At 48.6% G+C, this 26,559-nt stretch overlaps 2 protein-coding genes across 3 annotated transcripts; both read left to right on the forward strand.

Moving 5' to 3' along the window:
• Positions 1 to 485: 485 nt before the first annotated feature.
• On the forward strand, positions 486 to 10,043 carry Mon1b (MON1 vesicular trafficking associated B). 2 transcript variants are annotated; one of them, XM_034522680.2, is made up of 6 exons: positions 486 to 639; positions 1,042 to 1,199; positions 2,608 to 2,967; positions 3,450 to 4,269; positions 4,583 to 4,730; positions 6,810 to 10,043. In XM_034522680.2, the coding sequence occupies exons 2-6, from the start codon at positions 1,052 to 1,054 to the stop codon at positions 7,008 to 7,010; spliced, it is 1,677 nt and encodes a 558-aa protein (XP_034378571.1). In that variant the 5' UTR covers positions 486 to 639; positions 1,042 to 1,051; the 3' UTR covers positions 7,011 to 10,043. The 2 variants fall into 2 exon arrangements, with proteins under 2 accessions (XP_034378571.1, XP_034378572.1); XM_034522681.2 differs by lacking the exon at positions 486 to 639 and adding an exon at positions 671 to 826.
• Positions 8,133 to 22,339, forward strand: Syce1l (synaptonemal complex central element protein 1 like). The gene is made up of 11 exons (XM_076915917.1): positions 8,133 to 8,199; positions 14,589 to 14,651; positions 16,259 to 16,318; positions 16,410 to 16,484; positions 17,146 to 17,193; positions 17,454 to 17,508; positions 18,785 to 18,857; positions 20,452 to 20,521; positions 20,598 to 20,712; positions 20,799 to 20,871; positions 21,082 to 22,339. The coding sequence occupies exons 1-11, from the start codon at positions 8,133 to 8,135 to the stop codon at positions 21,148 to 21,150; spliced, it is 768 nt and encodes a 255-aa protein (XP_076772032.1). The 3' UTR covers positions 21,151 to 22,339.
• Positions 22,340 to 26,559: the final 4,220 nt, after the last annotated feature.

The following is a 26,559-nucleotide window of genomic DNA, read 5'->3' on the forward strand; positions in this document are numbered from 1 at the left end:
CCTCTCCTTGCTAGTGGTGTGGGCTCGTGTTGCCCGCACATTCTAGCCTGCCTTAGTTTCTGTAGGCTTCCCTCCCAGGCTGGAGGGGTCCAGACTCCCAAGAGTCAGTCCCAGAAGCAGAGCCTGCCTCTTGCGTCAGCATCCGAGTCTCATAGGCTGACTGGACTGCGCGCGACGTTCCGATTGGAACGAGAGGCTGTCCGTCAAGCGTACTCTCCGCCCTGCCCCTTTTACTGAATAAAAGAGACTGAAGTTGTCCCTGTTTCTGGGACGCCAGTTCATTGGATCGGCACTTTCTTGCTCCAGCCAAGACCGGAACAGGATTGAGGTTTCGGTTAGAAACAGGGAGATGTCAGTCAAAGAATAAGCTGTGGCCTTCACCAATAAGTGCAGACTATCTGCGGAGGTGCAACCAGAACGGGGAGGGACCTAGGGAAGAGCCTACTCTTGATTGGATGAGAGGAACTAGGCCTCGCCCTCTTGCCCCAGTAGATTCCAGGCCCCGCCCCCTTCAGCCAGTAGCTCTTGGTACAAGAAGTGGGCCGTTCTGGCTCCACTTCGCAGCCGACCCTGGCTGTGTCCGGTAGAAGGTCGCACAGATTCCACAGAGTTCCGGGAGAGTCCCGCGCTATCTTTACGGTGAGGGAACGCAACGTGTGGCGGCCATTGGCACTCCAGGGAGTAAATACGGCTGTGAAACCGGAAGTGCCCCGGGAGGCGTCGCTTCCGGAAGTGTGGCAAATCCCCACCACACCAGGAAGTGTGGAGCCGCGGCGGCTCCTGGAAGTGTTGCTGTCCACCCAGTTGAGATGCGAGGTTGAAACAGGTGTTAATATATCGTGTTTGCGGAAGCCCAGCGGAGCGTCACCCTTCCGAAAGTGACGGAGGGTGCAAGTATTTGGTCATGTCTTTTAATGTCGCGTCCTGTCGAAAACCGTAGGGGGAAACGCACTAGGAATGTATCCAGGGGGTCTGGCTCCCTGAAGGCTTTTAAGAAGTTTTCTGTTGCTGCCCATCACCCTCGATTCCCCTTCTCTCCAGGGATGTGCAGATGGAGGCCGGAGGAGATAATGCTGTCCCAGCCCCCGGGGGCGTGGAGGACTTGGTGGACACGCAGTTCCCCAGAGAGGAGGCTGGAGACAGTGAAGGGGTTCACTCAAGCACGCTGGATCCCGGAGATGGGGACCCGGAGGACACAGGTATAGCTTCCCTCAATGAAGCCTTGGAAGCAACCCCTTGGGGTTGTCATTGCTAGCTCAGTGGGGAAGAGATCAATGGGAGACCAGTGGGCAGTTTTTTGGTGACCCAAGAAAGTAACTTGAGGCATAGCTCGGTCAGTCGTTGGACACAGACTTGTTGACTTAATTGAAATCGTTGAGAAATGACATAGAAACCAATGGGTGTCAGCTGTTGTCGGGAGGGGCAGCATTGTGCTTCTGCAGATGTATTCTATGGTAAAGGGTCAAGGCTAGGAAGATGGATTGTGCTGTTTTGCCCGGACAGTCCCATTTTAAGGTTGGAGTTCTCACATCCCGGGACACCCGTCTGGTGTAGGGAAATTAGAATGTACTTCACCTGAGTGTAGATCCTTGAAGAATCAGATAGGGCATAGTTGGCTCCCAAAAGGGTTGTTTTCAAGGGTGGTGGGAATTGAGACATGTTGCTTGGGTATTTGGGAACATGGGAGTATCAGTGCACAAGTAAGAACATATGAAAACACTGAGTGTGAGAAAATCAGATGGGGTTGCAAATGGATGACTATCATTGGGTGAATCAGTAGACATCAGCGGCAGTGGGAATGGATGTTCTTCTGGAAGGAAGCAAGGGACTTCATTATGGGCTTTAAAATGATAACTCTGGGGAAGGCCGTGGAAGTAGTGAAAACCTTGTGGGTTAGTGATTGTTAATGGTGGCCCATTGGTGGGGTGGGGGCAGGGACCTGGAGTAAAATAAGAGCTGTCATAAAGGTTATTGAATACTAAGGTGTCAGGGACGTTAATATGTATTTGTTTGGGTGTTAATGAGGCAGTAGAAGTAAATAGGGGGAGTGGTTGAAGGTTGGGGAGTCCTGGTGATCTGGATGTCAGTGGCTATTAATGGCCGCTCTCATGGGAAAATAAGGACCATCACTGGGAGTATGGTTAATCAGGAGAGTCATTGGGGATCAGTGGATGTGGATGAAGGTGAAAGGGGTTAGGAGAGTCAGTGGGGGTATTTTAATGGTGGTCACTGAGGGGTAAGTACACATCAGGGGAATTAAAAAGGGGTCAGGTTGAGTTAACAAAGAGCCACTGCAGATTCAGAGAATGGGGTGCTTTGGAGACTTGGGAATGGCAGTGTCTAAAGGGAATGATGGAGAGGCCAATGAAGGACAGTGAGAACATGTTGGGTTATTTGTGTTTTAGGGTGAGGTTCATTGAAACCTTAGTGTTAGTGGACACAAGGTTCTAGCCATTGTCAGCCATGTTCACTGAACAGCTAGGAAGACACAGAGATCTTTGTCAGAGTGTGGGGGGCCACTGGGGGGAGAGAGGGCTGGTAAGGAGTTGGTAGATTGTGGAAAATAGGAGGTTAGTGGGAGATGGGCCACTCAACGGTCCCTTTCAGGATCCAAGGCCAAGGACCACCCATCCAGCCTCCTGTCACCTTTGCCTCAGGCTGAGGCCCAGCCAAGCACTTGTGAGCACTGGGAAACTGCAGCTTCAGACAGCACTCCCACTGGAGAACCTGAGAGTAGCTCTGAGGGTCAGGGAGAAGACCCCAGTGATGGGGACCCCAGTGATGGGGATCCCAGTGACGAGGACTGGCGCAGCCAGCGGAAGCACGTGTTCGTACTGAGTGAGGCGGGCAAGCCCATCTACTCACGGTATGGCAGCGTGGAGGCACTGTCGGCCACAATGGGTGTGATGACAGCCCTTGTGTCCTTCGTGCAGAGTGCAGGAGACGCCATCCGTGCCATCTATGCTGGTGAGTGAAGAGGAAAGGGCTCAGAGTGGTGGGCTGCTGGCCGGGAATGTGGCTGGGGAGTTAGAGGTCTATATAACTGGCCATGGGTACACCTGCCTACCCACCAGAAGTGAGTCAATGGGTCAGGGTAACTGTCTGGAGGTCCATCTCTTTGAGCTACATATGGTTGGCATCACATGCCCTGGTTGTCTGGGAGTGAGGAGGCATATTGTATGACCTGGCCTTGTCTTAATCCTTGTTCATCTCCCCATCCCACCACCTGACTCCATGCTGTGTCTGAATTACCCGACAACTCCATAGCCAACACAGCTCCACAGATGTCCCGCTTGTCTTCGTCCTGATTGTGGTGCTGGCAGAGTAAGAGCGTAGGCTCAGTCAGGCCAGGTGCTGGATGTGTTGGAGAGTGTTTGGGAAGGTGTCCTTTCTGACCCCTTGGCTCATTCCTGGTCTGTGTCCACCCTACCCACTCTTCTTCCCCCTAGAGGACCACAAGCTGGTGTTCCTGCAGCAGGGTCCACTCTTGCTGGTGGCTGTGTCTCGGACTCCACAGTCTGCAGCACAGCTACGAGGTGAGCTGCTTGCAGTACATGCACAAATTGTGAGCACACTAACGCGTGCAAGCGTGGCCCGCATCTTCGCGCATAAGCAGAACTATGACCTCCGTCGCCTGCTGGCTGGCTCAGAGCGCACACTGGACCGGCTCCTGGACAGTGTGGAGCAAGACCCAGGTGCCCTGCTCCTGGGTGCTGTGCGCTGTGTGCCTCTGGCCCGTCCACTGCGGGATGCCCTGGGCACACTACTGCGGCGCTGTACAGCCCCAGGCCTGGCCTTGTCGGTGCTGGCTGTCGGCGGTCGACTGATAACAGCAGCCCAGGAGAGGAATGTGCTGGCCGAGTGCCGGCTGGACCCAGCTGATCTCCAGTTGCTGCTTGACTGGGTGGGTGCACCAGCCTTCGCAGCAGGTGAGGCATGGGCGCCTGTGTGCCTGCCTCGCTTTAACCCCGACGGTTTCTTCTATGCCTATGTGGCCCGCCTGGATTCCATGCCCGTCTGCCTGCTGCTGCTTGGTACCAACCGTGAAGCCTTCCATGCCATGGCTGCCTGCCGGCGCTTGGTTGAAGATGGGATGCACAACCTTGGTGCCCTGCGTACTCTTGGGGAGGCTGCCAGCTTCTCTAATGTCCCCGCAGCCAACGCCCCTGCCTACAGTGTGCAGGCTGTGGGGGCACCTGGCCTCCGGCATTTTCTCTATAAGCCACTGGATATCCCTGAACAGCACCGCCAGCTGCCACAGTTTACCAGGTGGGCCCTGACCCCAAGTCCATTGAAGACATGTCTCCAAGACAATCAGCATCTTGTACACATAAGTCAGGGGAGATAGCTAGCCATACTCTGGAAATGGGGAACAGACAGTTCTCTGATGGCAGAGGCTTGAGCACCAACCTAAAGGAGTCCCCTGTTGTAGTGGGGAAAGGCTCTTTTTCCTAGCTTGGCTTACAACCACTAGAAACCCTAGTCTAACGGGAGAAGCTGAACCCCATGACCTATTACAGTTCCTAGCCTGAGAGGGGAGGCAAGCTCTGACTCACCATGCCACTGCCTCCCTCTGTTGCAGTCCCGAGCTAGAGGCCCCATACAGCAGGGAGGAGGAGCGACAGCGACTGTCCGACTTGTATCACCGGCTGCATGCCCGCCTCCACAGCACCTCCCGACCCCTGCGCCTCATTTACCACGTGGCTGAGAAAGAGACGCTGCTGGCGTGGGTGAGTTGATCAGCTTGTCAGTAAATTAGTTCCCTCCTGCGAGCCTGCTTCCCTGTCATGATCCCTTCTAGCTTTAACACCCTCCATGGGCTCACCGAACATGCATGGTTTTGCCTTTATCTGCATGCTAACTCTCTGGGCACATGTGTCTTTAATTACAGAAGAATTTCTCACTGTCTTCAGCCCTACCTTAGCCCTGCCATTAGCTTTCCCCCGTTAGCAATCAGGACGTGGTCTTTGACTTTCAAGGCTCCCATCTCCAGCCATCTCCGACCTTGCCAGTTCCCCTTCTACCAGTGTAAGGCCCCAGCTCTCTCTAACCATGGCAGGTTCAGGACCGCTCTGTGCCCTCTACCTAGAGTGACTGTCCTATGAGTCTGGTAAAGATGAGCTACCGAGGAAGGCTGGTGGCCAGGCAGGCAGTCCCATAGGAAGTGAGGCCTCCCACAACAGGGTCATTAAATAATAGTGCATATTACCATGGATCCAGCACTGTTGGAGGCTAGGATTACCGGTTTACTTTTTAAGTAATCTTGAAGTTGGAAGTGGCAAAGCCAGTATAAAGAGACCTTTCACTCATGCTCCCCGGTCTCATTTGTTCTGGAATGGCTCCACAGGCTTTGTTGATTTGTGGCCCTGGCACTTTCAAAGGGCATCAATCTATAAACTTGCTGGTGGAACGCCCTGACTCCGCTCTCTTGTGCTCCATCCAGCATGGTCACAGTGAGAGGCCATGCAGTAAGTGCACTGTTTGAAGGGAGGGCCTGTGCCGTCAGCTCAGCTCTCTCAGGGAAGGCGGAGTCGGCCACACTTCTACGATAGTGTGTCCCCTTTGTAACTAGCACACCCCCATGGCCCCTGTGGCCCCCGTGGCCCGGGCAGTTGTGGGTTTTAGAAGTGTATTTCCTCATTCATTTTATCATGCGCTATGACTTGAACTTGCAGCAATCGCCAGGCATTTGCTTGCTGGTGGCTTTTCTAACCACTCCACTTTTTCCATTTATAGTTGGGACTCTCTATAAGAACAAACTTCTTGTTGGATTTTTTCTTAAATTTAGAAATTACATTTATTTATTATTTATTTAATGTGTATGCATGTACATGTGTGTGGAGTATAGCGGTCAATGGCCAGCTTGTGAGAATCCATAAGATGGTCAGGCTTGGGTAGCAAATGCCCCTTCTTCCACTGTGCCATCTCACTGGCCCAGAAGTTTATATTTTATATAAATATGGCCTCTTGGGATTGTTCTTGATTGCTGTAGTGCGAAACATTTTCCTAGCGTTTTCTGCAGTTATTTTGGATTTAGCCAGTGGACTCCCTGATTTAGGTAGCTTGTGTCCTGTTTCCCATTGGCACATCTCTGTCACATACAAGTACAGCTTACTTGACATACTCCATCCTTCCAGGACACAGCCATTTGGCCAAGGAACACTACTGTCTTTTTCTAAGGAACTCCAGGGTTTTAGATCAAGGGGTCGGGAGAAGGCTTGCTAAAAAGATGGCTTCCAAGTGGAGAGGACGTGGTGAGAGAGAGGTCCTCCCAAGAGGAGGAACTGCCTATGCACAGGGAAAAGACCAAGATGTGAGGCAAGGCTGAGGCAGGCTGGACTGGAGGAACAACAAAAGAGAGGTCAGCGTTGCTGGGGCAGAAAGAGAACACTGGGCAGAGTAGTGGGAAGTGTCACAGAGGAGGTCCTGGAGACCTCAGGGTCGGGCCTCAGGTTGGTGTGTGGATCACATTGAATCTTAAGGCTGAGATGATACCACAGGGGAAGGAGCAAGGACAGCCATGGATGTACGATTGCTCCCTCAGTGTCAAGTATTGCTGCTATGTCATCTCTAATCCGAAGATAAGCACATGGAGAAACACAGAGTCAGAATCACCCAGGTGAAGCCGCTGACCCAGCTGGCCTCTCGTCTGCCCTTGACAGGATGAATACCAGATTGCCCAGCAAGCCATATCTGCTTGCTGCCAAGCATGTCTCCCAAGCCTCAGGAGCACACAGGGCTGGGGTTGGGAACACAGAATTGTTCCTGACTGCCCTAGCTCATCTGACTCTCTCCTTCCCTCTCCCCAGGTGACTTCCAAGTTTGAGCTCTATACTTGCCTCAGCCCCCTGGTTACCAAGGCTGGTGCCATCTTAGTAGTGACGAAGCTCTTGCGCTGGGTAAGGAAGGAAGAGGACCGGCTTTTCATCCGTTACCCACCCAAATACTCCACACCCCCATCCACCTCGGCAGACCAGGCCGCCAACAACGGCTTGTTCACCGGACTCTGAACGACCACATTTGGCTTTATGTTCTGTGTCTACTCGAAATGTGGGTAGTGGTCTGTGCGGGGATGGTCCCCGTCTCCCTGACCATGGGCAAGATGTCAGGGTTTGCCCACAAATGGGAGAAGGGTGACAGCAGACAGGGGCATAAGCTGCTCTCAGAGCCCCCTCATGCACCTCCATGTGCAGGAAAGTGGGAAGCTTCCTCTGTCCTCGGCCTCACCTTAACTAGCCTGAAAGCCACTGTACCCTCTCACCAGCTGTCTCCGCCAAGCCTCTTCTAAGCAGCACAGGTTGCTACCATGTCCATCTTCCAAGCAGACCTGAGACTGGGCTGAGGCTGTCCTCAGGGTAGGGGTGGGTAACCCACAAGGGCTCTAGAATTTGGAATGCAGGGCTAGCCTGTGCTTAAAACCAGCCTATGGGTATTTAAAAACAAACAAACAAACAAAAACGAAACAGCCTAAAGCTGAATCCTCCAAGACCTTCCTCTGTCCTTCATGCTCCTTCCCCGCCCCCATCAAGACCTTCCTCTGTCCTTCATGCTCCCTCCCTGCCCCCATCATTTTTTTCCTTTTCCTACTTTAAAACAAACAAGCAAAAAACCCCAAACAGATCCAAGCCCCACCAATGTTGGGCTGTTTCTTACACGAATAAGAAGGTGGCCTTCAGCATCCACCTGTGTGAAACATGCCACCCGACTTCATCCATGGGCCGGAATGCAGCTTTGTGAAGATGCTCTTAGCCACTGGAGCTTTTACTCACAAAAGATTTAACTTCCTTCTGTACCTTTTAGTGGAGAGCTGTAAACGGACAAGGGTTGGAAATGTGTTCTGGACATTGGCCACTTGCAGTGACAACCTAAAGAAGAGCCCTCAAAGAGCTTGTGCTCACAGCCCACCTCAATTGCTCACTACCTAGCTTTCAGCCTTTAGACACGGCCCTGTGTTTGCGCGCATGCGTGCGAACGCAAACTAGCAGTTTCGTTTGCAGATGGTCTGCGCTTGCTCCAAGCAGATACCTGTGTTCCCCAACCCCCTGGTTTCCTACAATGTCTCTTGGCACGCGCTGCCTTTCCTGCTGTTGTTTCTCTTCTGAGGCACATGCGCAGATACCCCACGTTGGGAAATGGCTGCGGAGCTGGAGCCTTTGATGGCGGAGTGCCTGGGAGCTGAGAAAGCTGAAGATACCCGAGGTAGTGAGGGCCCACAGGGTAGATGGGAAAGAGGCTTCGGCTCATTATAATTGAGAATTTTTTTAGGGAAAAAAATGTTTTTAGCCTATTGAAACTTATAACTTCCACAAAGTGGAAATAAATAACATGCGTGTTCTCATCACCTAGGTTAACTCGCCAACTTTATTGACCATATTAAATATCTTAAGCAAGTAGTTCATTTCAGGACCCCATTACTAAGCAAGTCGGGAGGGGTAGTGACATTCTCCCAAAGCCCCTCTGTTGCTGCACAGCTGAGGGAAGAGACTCCTGTCGTCTCACAGCCAGCCTAGATCACTACGTGTGTTTCTCAAGGCTCTTGAGAATGGTTTTCCCCACTTTTGTCAAATTTGGTTTGACTTCAGTAATGACAGTTTCTCTTCCTCATCGGGCGCAAGGTGATGGAGTCCAGCCTAGAAAATACTGGAAATGGCAGTTCCTTCGAAAGAAAATATCTCCCATGGTAAAATCACTAGAAGAGCATTCTTGTTTTAATTATAGAAATTTCCTCAACATTCTAAAGTAGAGAAAATAGTGTGACCAGAGACCCTGACCCTGCTTCAATGGGTGTTCAATCTTTGTAACTATCTCTCTCCACCTCCCCTTCCTGCACACTCCGTCTGTCACTACATGGTCAAACATAGGGGGTGGCATTTTGCCAGACCTGTTCATGAGATTCCAAAACAATGAGTGTGACCTTGAAGAGCAAGACCTGCATTTCCCCGGGCACCTGGAACACCTGCTTGGTGCCTGGTACTCAGTGACCTTTTTCTTTCTTTCTTTTTTTTTTTTTGTGGATGAATAATGCCATCATTTTAGCAGATTTTGTCTTACATTGGAGCCACATGTTGGGCGTCAGTTTTCAAAGAATAGAAATAAGACAAGCCACACTTTGTTAAGCACATGATACAGTGCCACAGAGATTTAAACATTTAGCATCAACCTTTCAAATTCCTCCAAGTTTAAGTAATAAAGGACTTCATCATCATCTTCATCATCATCAGCACTGGAGGGAGTTAAAAGGCGGATCGATCGGGTCACATTTCTTAGCCGTTGACTGGCCCTTGGGGAGGAGGGGGTGCTATGCAGCCCCACTGGCCTTCTGGTAGAGGATTATGTTTTCAGCAGATGGCTGTTCCCCATCTGGAGTCTTCGTGCTAGGTAATCACAGGAGCCAGACTACATGAGCCAGACTATAACGGTGGCCAGTGGTGCGTTACTAACAGGCAGAGATAGAAGTGATCCAGAACCTGACCAAATCTACGTATATCCATGCAGGTTGTAGACTTTTTTTTTTTAAGGTGGAGAAATATAATTTTCAGTTGATATAATTGTTTATTCATAAAAAAAAAATGGGCTCCAGAAGTTTTATTTTTATTATTGACTAATTGGGATTGAAATAAGAAAGGAGAAAGTATAGCCGTCAAAAGTGTCCGAGGTAAGCACACTGATAACTGTGGAGAGGGGCCTTGAGGGAGGGGAGCAAATGGAGGCCTTTGTGATACATTGTTTTATTTATCTCTTAGAAAATAGGTAGTGATGTGTAATGTACAGTGTAAGAGCAAGGGAAAGCTGAGCAGCACCGGAGGATTGTGTCAACGTGGGACCAGTGTTAACACCCAGATTTTAAGTTGTGCAGGTACCTGGAGCCTCCATATATAGGAAATGTGCACTGGAGTATTAAGGACTAGTGGGTCATACTGTTTGCAGCTTACAGATGACAAACACTCGACACACGGAGACACTGATAGAGAGCCACAGCCTATTTCTATGACTTTTGTGTACATCTGAAACAGTTTCAAAATAAAATGTTATATGGGGACTTACCCTCCTCGGCTCTTTTCTTTTGTAACATGGAAGGGTTTTTTTTTTTTTTTTTTTTTTTTTTTTGTTATTGTTTTGTTTTAAGTTCACAGAGATACTAGGTTTCACATTTTTTAAATTAGAAATTAAAATTTCTTATAGCCTGGGGGCCAGAGAGATGGCCCAGTGCTCAAGAGCACTGCTGCTCCCGCAGAGGATCGGGTTTGATATCCAGCACCCACACAGTGTCTCACCGCGGTCTGTGACTTCTGTTGGGGGGGGGGAGGATCTGACACCCTCCACACGGACCAGGCACACATGGTGGACAGACACACCCGCAAGGCAAAGCATTCATACACTAAAAGATACAAAGCTAAATTTTTCCCCCTGTTACCCTGGGTCTTAGGACAAGCTGTAAAAAGCCAGAGAGAGGAAAACAACAGATAGAGCCTTTGCAGAAGTTGCACAGGCCAGCTAGAGAACACAGGCTGGTCAGAGAACACTACATATGGTCTGAGTATTGGAGATTCCACATGACGATTGTTAACTGTACTGGGTATGATTAAGGACGAAGCAAATTTGGGTGATGTTAACCATCGTAGCACCAAGGCCAAGAGTATAGGGTTCAGCATGGCTTCCCCACACTCTGCTTGAAAGGTTTCATAAAAAGTTAGGGAGAAAACCATCTTTCTATGTTGTGAGCTTTTTTTTTTCTTGGCAAAATATTAAAATTTTAAATAATAAAAATGTCTCGGGAGGAGATGCACCAACTTGTCAGAGATGATTGTATCATGGCAGTGAGATTCGGAGAAGAAAAAAATTCAAAGATTTTTAGAACGTTATTTGAGTATGAATTTTTTTTAAATGACACATGAAATTTTTTTCTAAATGGTGAAAATATAGTCACAGCTGACAGTGATAAGTTCTGTAAAGCCCTGGTATAGTGTGTGTGAGGCTCTGAGTTTGATTTATAGCATCACAAAAATTAATCAAAATAAAAGTGTGACACTCCCCTCCCCCGTTTCCCAGCTTGGGGCCATCAGAGCCTCACAGTAGAATACGTTGTACACATGTATGAAATTGTTACAGAATTAAATAATAAGAATAAATGCAAAACATTGGCCTTACTTGAAACCAGAAGTTTCTGGTTCCATTTCTGTGGCTGTGATAAACTACTCTGGTAAAACACAATGTAGGAGAGAAACAGTTTATTTGACTTACAATTCCAGGTTACAGCCTGTCGTTTTAGGGAAATCAAGGCAGGAATTCACAGCTAGTCACAACACGTATGCACAGCAAGGAGCAGAGAGGAGCACATAGCCATGCCGCCTGCTCTCAGTCAGCTTTTTTCTCTCTTTTAGAAGCCCCAAGTTGGGGGATAGTACCTCCATGGCTGGGCCATCCTGTATTAATTAACAATAAATACACCACCACCCTCAGAGACATACCCATAGGCCAACCTGATCTAGGTAATTCTTCAATAGGGGCTTCTCCAGTGATTCGAGGTTGTGGCAAGTTGATAGTTAAACACTAACCAGCAGAACAGGAGAGAGAGAGAGAGCTCAGTGGTTAGGTGCACTTGGCTGCTTTTCCACATGACCCAGATTTGAGTCCCAACACCCACATAGCACCTCACAAAGCCCTAAAACTCTAGTTAGGGGCTCTGGTTCCTCTTCTGACCTCTGAGCACCAGAGTGGTGATGCATAGGCATACATGCAGGTATTTATCTGTACACATCCAAACAAAATACAAACTAACCAGCCTATGGGATCTTTGCAGATATAACTAAGGATGAGGTCATACTGGCATAGGATAATTCAGTGGTAAATATCCTTACAAGAGAAAGGAACTATGGGACATAGTAACCCGCAGTAGGGCATGTGATGGCAGACACAGAGAGGAGACCTACTTTGTGTCTGCAGCTGAGAAATGGAAAATGTGACCATCATGGTATCATTTAGAGCGGTGAAGGAGAAAGTCCCATAGGCAACAGAAGGAGACTGCTCCTAAATTATGGTCTGCGTGTAGTGGAAAGCCACACAGCCACTAAAAAGAATAAGCTGATCACTGATATACCTTGTCAAGTGGCATAGAAAACCTGTCACATCCTGTACAACAGACATGGTGTCCTGGGTGTGGAGAAAGGGTGCATGCCTGTATGTGAATCAAGAGTTTATATCACTGAATGACTCCTAAGGAGAGAGACTGAGGAACTTGGGGTCTGAGGGTAAGGGATTTTCTATATGATGGAGAAGCACTTCTGCATTCACTTTCTGGCTGTGGTCTATGTTTTTGAGTGTATTTCTTTTTCCATCCAGGTTCTTATGGAGAGGAGTCAGTCCCTGGGGTTTGAGCTTTTATCATTGATTTCAAGAATTTAGGGCATTTTTTCCTAGGGGTGTTTGCTTTAATTTTTCAAGTAATATTGGCTCATGTTAGAACATCTACAGAAGTATGCATCATGAAAAAAAAAACCATTTGCTTGAACTGGGAGCCAAATAAAATCAGTTCATTGTGGTTCATTGATATGGGCTACAGGTCATTCTTTCTTATTTCTTCTGTCCACTCAAACTCATGTTTGAAGACATTTACAATAGTGACTGAACTCAGTCGTAGAGATCAACCCTTGTGTTTTTATATTTCAGTGTTGGGTGTTAAAAGAACTCTGAATGTAACTATGTTCAAAATTATTCATCCCCACACTTCAAATGTATGCTCGTAGGAGTTTTACACCCAACTCAGAGTTGAATGTTACATTCTGTGCTTCGAGGAAGAACATTTTGTGTACTGGTGGGAATATCTCTTACTGCTGGGTAGCATCTTCTTGGTAGTTCTTCCTTCATTGATTATTAGTAGTTATCTGTAATTGTATGAACGGAGTTGGGTGGAAAGGTACTCACACTAATTCCCAATAAATACATAACCAATTACAGTGGCGATAAGGAGGGAGACCAGTAATGCGAGTACCCGGTATTCTTGAGGCAGATAGGTTAAGCCTAAGGAGTTAAACGGGGAATCAGGAATGAAAGCCCACGCAAGATAACTGTGAAGCGAAGCTGAGAGTTTAGAAAGAACAAAGCCACAAGTCACCCTTTCTGCAAGGCCACTGTGAATATCCCAACTTCCTTGTGGTTTTAAACAGTTTGAGGGGGAGGGCAGAACTGGGTCAAACTGAGGTCTTGAGTCTTGCACTCTGGTTAAAGGCTCTACCCCTGCCTCATGTGAGGGCTCAGGGATGTTCTTACAAGTCTTTATTAATTTGTAGGGATTCACAGCTTCTTCACCATCCATCTGTGCATGTGCGTGTGCTTGTGTGTGTGTTCATATATGTTCCTAGTCCTCATGATGTTGAGCAGATCCCCAGTAGCATCATTACCGTGTTCATCTGCCCTTTGTATTAATTTGGATTAGAACTAAAAATGTCAAAATCTTTGTGCTATTACAGAGTGTCTCTCTCTCTCTCTCTCTCTCTCTCTCTCTCTCTCTCTCTCTCTCTCTCTCTCTCTCTCTCTCTCCCTCCCTCCCCCTCCCCCTCCCCTCCCCCTCCCCCTCCCCTCCCCCTCCCCCTCCCCCTCCCCCTCCCCTTTCCCCTCTCCCTCTCCCCTCTCCCCTCCCCCTCCCCCTCCCCCTCCCTCTCTTTCTCTCTCTGCTTTCATAATTGGTGTTATGGCTGTCCAACAAGAGGCTCCCCACACTCATGTCTTTCTGTTTACAATGATTAACAGCTCCCAGACTGGACTTCAGTGAGTAAAGGGCTCAGTGAGTAAAGGGCTCGATGCTCAAGTAGAAGGACCTGAGTTCAGATCCCTAGAACCCATGCCAAGTACAGCATGAGTATAACCCTTGCTGAGTACTGTCTGTAACCTGAGCACAGGGTGAGCAGGAGTGAGGGGTGGAAATATGTCAATTTCCGTACTTAGGATGGGTGACCAGTTCAGCTGACATGGCCAGCCCCACGAATAGTGAGGCTCTGTCACAAAACATACAGTGGAGAGAGACTTCTAGAGAAGTTGACTTCTGCCCTATTCATTTCCCCACATAAATCAATGCACCACCACATACATATATGTACACATATGTATAACAACAACCACAACAACAACAACACACAAATACACGTTAAGTAAATATGTATTGAGAGCATGAGTAACCATGTATAGACCCAATCATTTGTTAGAATTTACAAGTTAGGGCTATAGATATTTTTAAATATGAAATCTGTCTTCCCTGTTGCATTTATTGGAACCTCATTATGACCTTTCAGTAGCAGTAGAGTTAAGAAGACATTCTCTCTTCTCATCCTGAGTTTGACTAAGGGAAGTTCAGGAAAGTCTTTTTGCCCCTTGTAGCGAAGCTGTTTTCTCCAGGATACATGGTGATCTTTAAAAACAGAGAACGCATTCCCCAGGTGCCCTGCTATGGCTGGAGAACTGGCCCTAACCCCAGCCTTGGCCATAGCCCAGGAGTGTCTAAAGATGGCTAGCTGCTTTCGACCTGGGTCTGTGTCTTTTTGTATGTTTACCCATACTCCTGCTTGGTCCTGTAATTTTGGTTTTCATCTCTACAGGGCAGGCCACATCTCTGAGTACGACGGAAGACTTGCTGGAGACAGTGAAAAAGCTACAGAAAGGTCAGGCATCCTGTGTCTGGGTCTCAGATTTTGAGTCAGGCAAACAGAATTAGAACCCAAAAGCTTCAACTCACAATGCTAGAAGCTGGTCCTGTTGTTCTGATTCAGTTCTATTCTTTGAGAAAAAAAAAAAAAAAGTCACAGCTAAAACTTAAAAATCTTTAAGAGAAGGAAAATCTGTCTCCGTTTATAGGGGCACATAGGTGCACGTGCAAGTGCACACACACACACACACACTCCATCAGTCCATCTTTTCATCCATCTATTACCCTATCATGCATCTCTTTATTCAATTTCACGATCCACAGGCAAGCAGCAGTATCATGTTTTGTTTTGTTTTGTTTTGTTTTGTTTTGTTTTGTTTTGTTTTGTTTTGTTTATTTGTGCTGCAGCTTGAAGCCAGGACGGCTGAGCTACTTCCCCTCAACAGCAGTTTTTAAATGGTCAAGTGTCATCCAGAGATCCTTTTAAAATAAACAACATTCACAGGTGTATATATCTTGTTCCTTTAAAACCCACAAGTTGCAAAGGACAGCACAGAGCATTTTGCGCTTGGCATTTTTTGTTGTTGTTGTTGAGAGGGGACCTGGGAGCCAGTTTACACTGAGCACCCATTTAAGTGCTGAAGCAAATACTGGGTCGGAAGTAAGACTTCCCCACCCCACCAGAGGATTCTCAGCTTCAACTGTTGTATCCACTGATTTGCTGCAAAGAAAATGGAACCCCTCCTCTCATATCACTTGCTACAGCTCTTGCATTTCAATGTGGCTGTGCGCTGGACTAAAACTTTGTATAGAAACTGTAGGATTGCAAGTGTATAGTAACCTACCCTGACCATCTGCAGTGAAATAAAGTCCCTGGGCCATGGGGATTTCTGCCCATTGCTGTCAGCACCCTGGAGGACATTCACCCTTCTAGAAGTGTCCAGAAAGGGAGTCTGTCATCCTGAAAGGTCTGGGGCTAAGCTTATGACCCCCAGCTTGCTTTAGGTGTTAGCAGTGAGACTTAGCCAGTATAAAACAGTCTCAAATCCTAAAGCCTGTGACTCACCTTTGATCTAGAACATGATAAGGCAGGAGGAAGGTTTCTCCCTAGAGCTGTAAAATGGGCCGTGAGGTCAGAAGTGACTCTCAGAAGACACTGAGAACTCGCAAGGTGGCACTTGTCACTGGAAAGCCCTGCTGCCTTTGTGACAGCTAGAGACTAGAGAGGCAGGAGTGATAGCCTGTTCTGCCCCGCCCCCCCCCCCCCAAGAGAATGGTGCCCGTGGGAGGGCTCCATCAGTTTCTACCACACTCGAGTTGCAGCTATAAGCCTCCCCTGTGGTCCTGGAGGACCTTCTCTCCGTTGCCCTCCACTCCTTCCCCCTAGCTTACCGTCCTCTGTGACTTTGCATGTGGGCCTTACCCACTCCCACTCCCCTACCCAGAATGTAAGCCCTGTAAGGACCAAGAACCTGTTACAGATCCCAGCACAAAGCAGGTGCTCCATAAATAGCCTATGGACGGGCAGCAGTACAAACGCAGCCCCAGGCTGCGGTCCTCCATCCGCTGCCTGGGACAGACAAGCACCTGTCTTTTCTGGCTCAGTCTGCCTTCTTTCTTCAGAGGGAAGCCTGGAGCCCCAGATTGAGGACCTGATCCGCTGTATTAATGAGCTGCAGCAAGGTAAGTTTGGGACCCTAGACTGGCCAGCTGATACCACCAGCCAGCCGCAAGGTGGCCCTCATTCAATGTCTTCTTCCCTTCTTTGCTCCAGCAAAGAAGAGATCCAGTGAGGAGCTGGGAGAGGCTCAAGCACTCCAGGAAGCCATGCATCAGGAACTAGATTCCTGTGAGTGGGGCTAAAAGAGAGATCCAGGGATGACCTGTCTGCTGCTGGTGTTTCTAAGTGTGACTTAGAGGCCTTTACCCAGGCTCTGCTCTCACCCATGGTTTAGCTCAGACAATTCAGATTAGCCACTCTAGGATGTGATCTTTCAGTTCCCAGCTCAGATAGCCCCAACAGCCCTACCTTGATGGTCTTATGTAAAATCAGAATCCAACCCCATTGTTTCCACCCCTGCTTCACTCTCTCAATCCCCACCCTGGTGTGTGTGTGTGTGTGTGTGTGTGTGTGTGTGTGTGTCTGTCTGTCTGTCTGTCTGTCTGTCTGTCTCTCTGCCTCCTCTGCTTTATTTCTTTCTTCAGAACCTCATTTATTTCCACCTGACGTGGTATTTGCTTCTTTAAAAGTTCACTCTTCCTTCCGGCACGAACCTGTACTTTCTTCGGAGTGCTCACTCCTGTGACTCTGTCAGCACTCACATAGAACACGGGTGTGGGGTCAGGGGAGGAAGGAATAGGATCGACCCCGTGGGAGATGTTTACAAGTGTAGGAGGAAACTACCTCACGTCCCCCCTGTCTTCTGTGTGATTCTGCCTATTGGATGAAGTTGCAGTGGGCATAAGGGATGGAGCTTCTGGGGCCCGAAAGTGTCACTGTGTTTTTCCAGTGAATGAAGAAAATGTACACCTAGAGGAGGTTCTGTGCAAAAAGCAAGGTACTCATCGTTCTTCCTTATTCTTCCTGTCCCTTCACGAAGCTCGCCCTCCCGAGCAGCCTCAGGATGCCCACTGAAGGCTGGGTCATGGCTTTGCTCCCACTCCACCCCCCGCCCCGCCCCTGTCTCCTCCTGTGAAGGACACACCCAAGTCCTGCAAGTTTCCACCAATGTCCTAGGTGATGTGGAGGCCCCAGACTCTGCCTAACCTCGTTCCCTCAAGGTCCCTCATCAGACTATCTTGTTTGTTCTCTCCACAGATGCTCTGTCAATTCTCCAGAAGCATGCCCAAGACAGAGAAAGTGAGACTCCAAGGTAAGAGTCCTTCCCACCTCTTCCCCAGCTCGAGGAGGAGGGAGCAAGGCCTGGTAAAATAAGTCATGGGTACATTGCTGAATTATTGGTGACAATGTTCTGCATTCCTGAATGAAAGGCACATATACAGCCTTTATATTTTGATATGCCTTAATCACCTCAATGGCTGGACCACTTCCTAACCTCCATGTGATTGATCCACCTCCCACCAATAATCCCAAGTTATTACTTATTAAATTCTATATTCTACCTCGGCTGCCCTGGACCCAGAGGGCTGTCCAACTCGACTGCACTCTCCTGGCTCCTTCACATGCCGGCTATGCCTCCCTCCTCTTCTCAGGCATGGTGTCTCTCCTTTCCTTCTCCTGGCATGGCTGATCTCTCTTCTCTCTCATTCCCAAGCCAGGAAATCCCGAAAGTCCCGCCTCTGTTTGCCCTGCCTAGCTATTGGCTGCCAGCATGTTTATTTACCAATCAGAACCAACTGGGGACAGGGTCCCTCAGTGTCTCACGTGTGAACATGTGGATTCTCTCCTGCAAACAATTTTGGGGACTCAAATATGCAAGAGGCATTAGGCCAATCCCTCTATAATACATACTCCTTGTTTCCCTTCTATAAATTAGAGCATGAAGACAGGACAGTTTTGTGACCATTAAGTGGTGGTTGGTGATAGAATAAATTAGACGGTGTAACCAACGGCACCTTTATATATACACGGTTTTCTTGCGAAGACACATTTGTAAGGACAACGGGATGGACAGAGCTGTGGTCCCCCCAGAAGGATCCATGGATCACATGTAACACAAGAAAGGAAAGAGAAGCATTCTGAGAGAGAGAGAGAGAGAGAGAGAGAGAGAGAGAGAGAGAGAGAGAGAGATACAGAGACAGAGAGAGAGACAGAGAGAGAGAGACAGAGAGAGAGACAGAGAGAGAGACAGAGAGAGAGAGAGAGACAGAGACAGAGAGAGAGAGACAGAGAGAGAGACAGAGAGAGAAGGGGCTCAGGCAGAATCTGGCTGTGAGTGATATAATCCAGTTGTCAGGATTCAGACCAAAGAAGCTGGGGTTATTTCTAAGTTTATGGTTTGGTGGGCAGCTAAGTTGTGGGAGTAGGGCCTGCATGGTGAAGAGAGGAGGTTTTTACAGACCCACGAGGGGAGCACCGGGCAGGACCCGAAGGGTTCATGGGACCCGGGGAGCACTAGGCACCCCAGACCTGACTGTGCTAAGAGTGGTCCTGGCCACACAACTTTTTATCACTGGGTGTCTCCACAGCTTGGATGCTAAACAACCAGAGGAGAGGCTGGAGGATCTGGCAAATCAACACAAGGACCTCTGGGAGTTCCATGTAAGCTTCTCCCCAGGCTTCAGTGTCTGTGAATGGTCACTCTCTACGCCTGTTCAGGTCCAGTGCCATGGGATAGACTTTGACTCTTCTCTTCCTGTCCTCCTTGGCCTTACAACTGGCCACCTTTCACCACCCCTCACACCCACAGTTAGCATTCTTCACCAGCTGTTGTCAGAGCTTTTGTGGACTTTGTGTTTGCTTCAAAGAGGCCCATGAAAACCTCCAGAAAACCTTCAATCAGCTGAAGAAGGGAGCATCAGGCAGCATCCCAGACAGGAGGAGACAGTGGTACACCAAACGGTCCTTCCTACCCCAGGCTTCTTAGGGTTAGGGAAATGCATACCCAGAGCACAACCAAGAAAGCAAAATAGACAGATCCTGTAATCCCGGGCCACCATCTTTGACTTGGTAGCATCTGACCACGTATGTTGAGCACATGAGTGAGGATGATATGTGGGTTAGTGCATGCATGCATGAGAAAGGCTGAACTCCTGGAACATTCAAAGAAAACCAAATTTAAAGGGGAGGCTGGAAATGTTGTAAGAAATTGATTCTGAGCCGGGCGGTGGTGGCGAACGCCTTTAATCCCAGCACTTGGGAGGTCAGAGGAGTTGGCCCTTGCCTGCGCACCTTGTTTGAGACAGTCTCTAGTTTGCCCTTGTGTATGCCAAAAAGTGGCTGGTCTACAAACTTCCAGGGATCTTTCAGTCTCTCCCTCCCATCAGGCCATAGAAGTTCCTGGTTTACACATAGTCCTCATCACACTCAGCCTCATGAAGGTTCTGGTGAACTGTAATTAGGTCCTTACTACAAACAGCTTACCCACTCAACTATCTCCTGAGCATGGCTTAATAAAATTTTAAGTTTTTTTTTTTAAATAATCCTAGGCCATGAGTTTCAGAGAGAATTAAATGTTATTAAAAGTAACTAGAAACTTGGGGCTGGAGAGATGGTTCAGGGGTTAAGAGCCCTGGCTGCTGCTCTAGAGGTCCTGAGTTCAATTCCAAGCACCTGCATGGTGGCTCACAATCATTTATAATGGGCTCTGATGCCCTCTTCTGGCATATAGTCATATATGCAGACAGAGCATTCAGATACATAAAATACATAAATCAATAAATCTTTTTAAAAAACAGATAAAAACTAGCCAGAAATTTGATGATGCTCTCTGAAAACAATAAGACTCAACCCAGATTCTTTAAAAAGTTCAAACAAGGCTGGGCGGTGGTGGCACAGGCCTTTAATCCCAGCACTTGGGAGGCAGAGGCAGGCGGATTTCTGAGTTTGAGGCCAGCCTAGTCTACAGAGTGAGTTCCAGGACAGCCAGGGCTACACAGAGAAACCCTGTCTCAAAAAACCAAGAAAAAAAAAAAGAAAAAAAGAAAAAAGAAAAGAAAAAAAGAAATGGATTCTGAGCAATAAGGGGGAGGAGACACAGGCAACATTGGGTGCAGTGAATTTGTAGTCCCTGCAGAAATCGAAATACAAGCGAATGACCTAAAGAAGGGAAGGATTTTGTCAAAAGTACAAAGAAGGGTGGGCTGGAGGTGCAGTCAGGAGAGGGGAACAGAGAGACCAGCCTCCGTTCTTACAGGTCCTGCAGCAGCGACTGGCCCAGGAGATCAGCACGGTGGAGCACAGGAAAAATCAGCTGCTGATGGAGAGTGAGGCTCGGGCAGTGATGGGTGGTGGGATCCATGGCTTCCAGAGCCCACCTTGATGTCCCACCACTGCCTGCAGGGACTGTGCTGCAAGCCAGGCTGAAGGAGGTGGAACAGAGGCTGCAGGAGGCCAGAGAGGCCCAGGACAGCCCAGGGAACTGTGGGCAAGAAGGGGAGCGTGCCTCTCAGCCTGGGTATCAGTTTTTCAGGCCTCTGTCTTGACTTTTCCTCCCTGATGCCCTGGACCACTGCTCACTCTCTTTTCTCTGATTTCTCATAGGCTGAAGCCAGAGCCGGAGGAAGTTGGGGGGCAGGCCCAGAGCAGCCTAGAAGCTCAGAATGACAGAGGGGAGGTAGGCACCTGGTGAATGGAAATAGAGACCAGAGAGAAATGAGACAGGGTGAGGGTGGGGCTCAGAGGTCCCCTGAGACGAGAGATCAGAGGGTTCCAAGCCTCTGGGACACATTGAGGGAGCCACAAGGAGCCAGCAGGTGCAGATAAGAGAGTGTCTAGGTGACAATGTCTGGGTTCTGACCCTGCAGCCCACTCCCACTAACCTTAGGCTGGTCAAGAGGAGCAGCATCATGTGGTGCCATCGGGCGAGTTGCCAAGGACAGGAACGCCCTGCTAAGCCATGAGGATCCACCAGTGCTCATGCTCCTTCAAGGACTCCCAGGAAATAAAGATGATTCCAAGAGTCTCCTGTGTCTGTGCATATCAAGACGCTGGAAGTAAGAGGCCCCAGCCATGGGGCCGGGAGGTGTCAAGGGTATCTTTGGGTGGAGCATCAGCTGGACGTCACTCATCAGTCGAACCACAGACATGTACCAGTTGCTCAATAAATGCTTCTGAGCAGTCCAGTGAGTGAGTGTCAGGCGAGAAGGGTTCACTGAATCTTCCTGGCCACACCCAGGTGTGGAAAAGCATCCATCAATAGAGGCTCAGGTAGACACTCCTGTGGTCCAGAGAAGTCCTAGCCTCCTCAAGTATTAGTGTCCCCTGTAGGGTCCTTGACATCTTAGGTCTGCCCCTCTCTCCTCTCTGCTGCTCAGTCTTGCTGCTGGGTTCTTGTCCTACAGAGACCTTCCTTCCCTTGCAATCCAGACCTCCAGGCCAACAGTCTGTTAGAGCAAGGTTCCATCCGCAGTGTCCACGGCACGAGGTCTCCTGGCGGCTTTGGCAGTCACCACAGAGCTGTTAATATGTGAGTGAAATAGAAAGAAAGCAACTGTGAAAGATAGGACAGGATTGAGAGGACAGAAGTCAGGGAAGTGTTGAGAACACAGCCTGAGCAACCACTGGACAGGATGAGGCCAGGAGAGTGGGCTTCCTTAGAAGCAGGGCAGAGATATATTAGTTATGTTTTGTTCCTGTAGTAAAAGACCGTGACTAAGGTACTGTGGTGTTTTGAATATGATTGACCCATAGGGAGTGGCACTACTAGGAGGTGTGGCCTTGTTGGAGTGGGTGTGGCTTTGTTGGAGGCAGTGTGTTACTGTGGGGGGTGGGCTCCTAGCCACATGGGAGACAGTCTTCTGTTTGCCTTTGAAACAAGATGTAGAACTCTCAGCTCCTCCAGCACCATGCCTGCCTGGATGCTGCCATGATGATAATGGATTGACTCTCAGCACCTGTAAGCCAGCCCCAATTAAATGCTGTCCTTTATAAGAGTTGCCTTGGTCATGGTGTCTCTTTACAGCAATAGAAACCCTAACAAGACCAGCACCGTATAGAAGAAACGGGTTATGCGGGCTTACCATTGCAGAGGTCCGGAACCCATAACAGCAGGGACAGAGGGACAGCAGATGGCTTGAGCAGGAAGCTGAGAGATTACATTTCCACCCACATGCAGGAAGTAAAGAATAAACTGGAACTGTGGCCCAGGCCATGCCCCTTCAAAGCTAACCATCAGTGATATGCTTCCTCCAGCAAGGCTGCAGTACCTAAAAGTTCCATAACCTTCCCAAACTCACCACAGGGGTTAATGTGTCCCTCTTCAGAGACTGGTCACCTTGGTGAGTGACAAGAACCTGGGGCTGAACTGTCTCTCATGCATCTCCACCTCTGCTGTGTACATGCTCTCTGGTTTTGAGTGAACCACTCCCCTCTGCCTCAACTTCCTTATCTGTAAAACACTGCTATTGTGTGGAAGACCTAGACCAGCAATCCTCACTGTATAGGTCAGGACCACTTTGGGAGTTGCAGATCAGGTATTTACATTATAACTGGTAACAGCAAAAAAACAGTTATGAAGTAGCAACAAAGTGGTTGAGGCCACCACAACATGAGGAGCTGTATTAAAGGGTCTCAGCATTGGGAAGGTTGAAAACCACTGAGCTACACTGATAACACATGGGAAGTGCTTATAAAAATTCTCAGAGAACTGTCAGGATGGGGGAGGTGGTAGCCATCATTATTATGAAGACCTTTCACATTATGTAGCCCACCCCCAGTCTCCCTATACAACAAGTGATTTGTGAATTAAACCGAATCCGACGGAGAAAAGGATTCCTGCTGTCCAACCCAAGTCATCCTAAGTTGACATAGTTCACCATCTCCTTAGTGAGTGTAAGGACCTATTTTGTTTTTCAAAGAAAAAGCAGAACACCAGAGGCTAGATAACTTCATAAGGACAGAGGTTTATTTCAGTTCATGGTCTTGGAGGTACAAGGTTGAGAAGCCATGTCTGGTGATGGCTTTCTTGCCAGCAAAGTCCCAAGGTGATGGGACTTCAGGTAAGCGAAGACACAAAGCATACTGGTGTGTCACTGATCTCTCCCTGTTCTTATAGAGTTCAAGCATGGGTGTCTCAACCTAGCAATCAGTGAATCTCAGTCATTTTCCAAAGCCTGGGACCCTGAGCACCATAGTCCTGTGAAACGTCCATCTTCTCTCTCTTTTGTGACAGTGATTAAATTTTATATAACAATTAAATGAAGCTTGTTTATTTGGCAGCGCTGGGAATGGAACCTACGATTTTGAATGTGCCAGGTAAGTCTGCTGTAACGCCCGAGCTGCCCCAGCGGCCAAACTGTAATGGCCCGTTCTGTTTCGCAGGTCCTGGTCTAGCGAGAGAGAGTATGGGGCAAGCGACGCGAAGAATGGAGACAAGACAGAGGGTCTGATCAAGTCTCAAGTCTGGTTTATTGTATCTCTCTCCTTTATTGTCTCTCTCACTGTCTCCCGTATTCTCTCCTGTATTCTCTTGAAGGGAAATCTGGGGTATTTATAGGCTTTTGCCATGTGCCTTGTAGGCACGTGAATACCACGTGCCTTGCAGGTGTTGATATGACGTAAGCCTTACAGGCGTGTATAGTGTGGATAGCAAGTGCACTGTGCGCCTTGCAGGCTTGGATACCATGTGCGCCTTACAGGCATGTATGGCGTGGATAGCACGTGGACAGCACATGAACCGCATGCCTTGCAGGCGTGGCTACCACATGTGCCTTGCAGCTGGGGGCACTAAACAGCAAAACAAAATATGTGGGATATCAGACTGTGCTTCAGCTGTTGTAGGCTGTTGAAAAACAAGTCCCACGTCAGGGTATATGGCTCGAGATGGCTGCAAAGCTGTTAGCCGCTTTCTGCTACAAGTCAGCTCCCAACAGTCTGCTACCCCTGAGCCATATCCGCAGTCCCAATAGAGACCAATTTCAGATCATAAGAACTTGAAGGACTCTCCGACCATAACAGGATCATTTAACTATCCCAACTCTAGCTAACAGTCCAAGTCTGCTTTGACCACCCACCACACTCTGGCATGTTGCTAGTTCCCGAGAAAGTTCTAGAAAATGTTGCTCCCACAGGTTTTGCCACCATAGAGCTTAGAGTCTCAGCTGGAGGAAGTGTGCTTAGTACTCTGAGGGTGTCAGTGGGGAAGTGCCTCATTAGTAACTGGGCACTTCCCTCATGACTCAGTTCTGTGTGACCTTGCCGAGGAAAGAGTGAAACCAAAATCCTCTCCCAACCCAGGAGACTGCCACACCGAGTGTGGCTAAGAAGACAGTTTCCTCATTACATAGTCTTTAAGTCAGTGTGCGGGGCCACTGCTAAAGAGATCACAAAGACAGAAATGTTGCCCTTGGATGATCAGGCAGATCCAATCTGTGTGAGTGGCAAATGGTCTTCAAGCAAGCGCACAACACGGTTCACTTTATCACAGGGTCCATTCCGAGTCAAGGTGACTGACTGCATCCATTTGCTTCACACAGGAAATAATTGCAACCGGCAGTTTAGGAGGCGGGCACCTTCAGAAGTTCCTTCTACCCCACTGCAGGGACCAGGCCATAGGGTCCTTAAAAGGGCCTTCCTGACTCATAAAGATGGTCATTGGCTCTTTACTTTGGAAAAGATTTGTATGCAGACACAGGGAGGACGTTCGGCCAGGTGTGGAAGCCCACAACTATAATCAACGCACCGGGGAGGCAGCTCTCTATCGAAGGGAAAGCACGGGCTGCATAGCAGGCTCTGTAGATGATTTGAAAAGGCAGGGCCCAGGAGAATTAGGCAGAGTATTTCCAATCGCTGTTTGTCCTTACAACTGTGAGAAACTCACTTCTTTCTAGCACCCCTTCCCCCTCCCCCTTCTACGTATAAAGAGTGAAGAGATGCGCACCAGTGCTCACCATTGTTAGATACCCAGTTTCAGGCCTGACCAAGGTTGTCTGATGCTCAGCTGACTCGTTAACTTTGGCCTCCTTCCCCTTCCTCCTGTGGCTGTGGTGGGAAGCCCAACTTGTTCTTCATTGCACTGATCCCAAACCCAGCCTACTCACAGCTGGTGCCCATAGTAACACCTAATGATTGACATCAGAGTCAGGGGAATAAACTCCCTGCTTTTCTAGTGTCATCTTCGAATTAGCTACTTCAAAGCCTCCTAAGAAAGCAGAAGGGTTAAAGCCAGGAACGTGATCCTCATACCAGAGTAAGTCTTTTTTTCTTTCTTTTTCAAGACAGGGTTTCTCCGTGTAGCCCCGGCTGTCCTGGAACTCACTCTGTTGACCAGGCTGGCCTTGAACTTGGAAATTCGCCTGCCTCTGCCTCCCAAGTGCTGGGATTAAAGGCGTGTGCCACCGCTGCCCAGCAACCAGCATAAGTCTTAACAGACCATCCATCTTCTGTTCTCCTTTTGCTGCTTCTGTTTCCCAAACCTCCCACCCCTCCTTGTAATTTCTTTGGGACTTAGTAGACCTTATACTTTAGCAAAGAAATGTCTTTAAAGATATCCCCTAAACATCTGTGAACAGTTCACTTGCCCAGGAAGGGGTGGAAATCATATTTACTCTACAAAGATCCCCTAAAACCAAACAAAGACACCATAGCGTTATCCATCTATAGAAAGTCTGAGCAAGATCCCAGCCATCCAAAGCATATTTGTATTCGTGGATATGTTCTACAAACCACTAATTTTCAAGTCAGGTTGCAGGCTGAGGTCAGCAGCAGCTCTATGAGGACAGGGATGCCCAGCATCATCTTCAAAAGGCCTGCTACTGTCCCTTTATGCTATCTCAGCTATGGCTGGACTTACTTTAAAATTTTCCAGTAGATGATGTGCACTTGGCCTTGCAGAGCACTTACTCAGAAATAAGGAACAGAAGGTCAAGCTCCAGAAAAAGTGATATCTGATCTCCTTGCATCAGCAGCACCTGGAGACTGGCTAGGAAGTCAGGAAGCTGGCTCCTAGCCTAGACCTACTGAGAGGTCCACTCCAGGTAGACACGGTGATTGATCTGAGTTTCACAAGCCCACCGGGTGGCTCTAATGTCCACATTTTCGAACTTAACTGTGGCAGAAAAGAGCTTCTGGCTTTTCCTGTTCATTTGTATCCTTGTGGTACAGGTTTTCAAAAGACTGCCACTGGAGCCAGACATTCCTGACTCAAGCCAGGGACCCTTGAAAAGTGCAATTCAAGAGAGTAGGCGTGGTGGCACGTGCATGTAATGCCATCTCTTGGAAAGCTGAGGCAGGAGATTGAATGTCTGAGTTCATGTTGATCTATACGGAGAGACAGGTTTCCTGTGAGATGAAGAGCTGGTTACTT

Source organism: Arvicanthis niloticus, chromosome 18 (genome assembly GCF_011762505.2).
Source record: "Arvicanthis niloticus isolate mArvNil1 chromosome 18, mArvNil1.pat.X, whole genome shotgun sequence".
Taxonomy (NCBI): Eukaryota; Metazoa; Chordata; class Mammalia; order Rodentia; family Muridae; genus Arvicanthis; species Arvicanthis niloticus.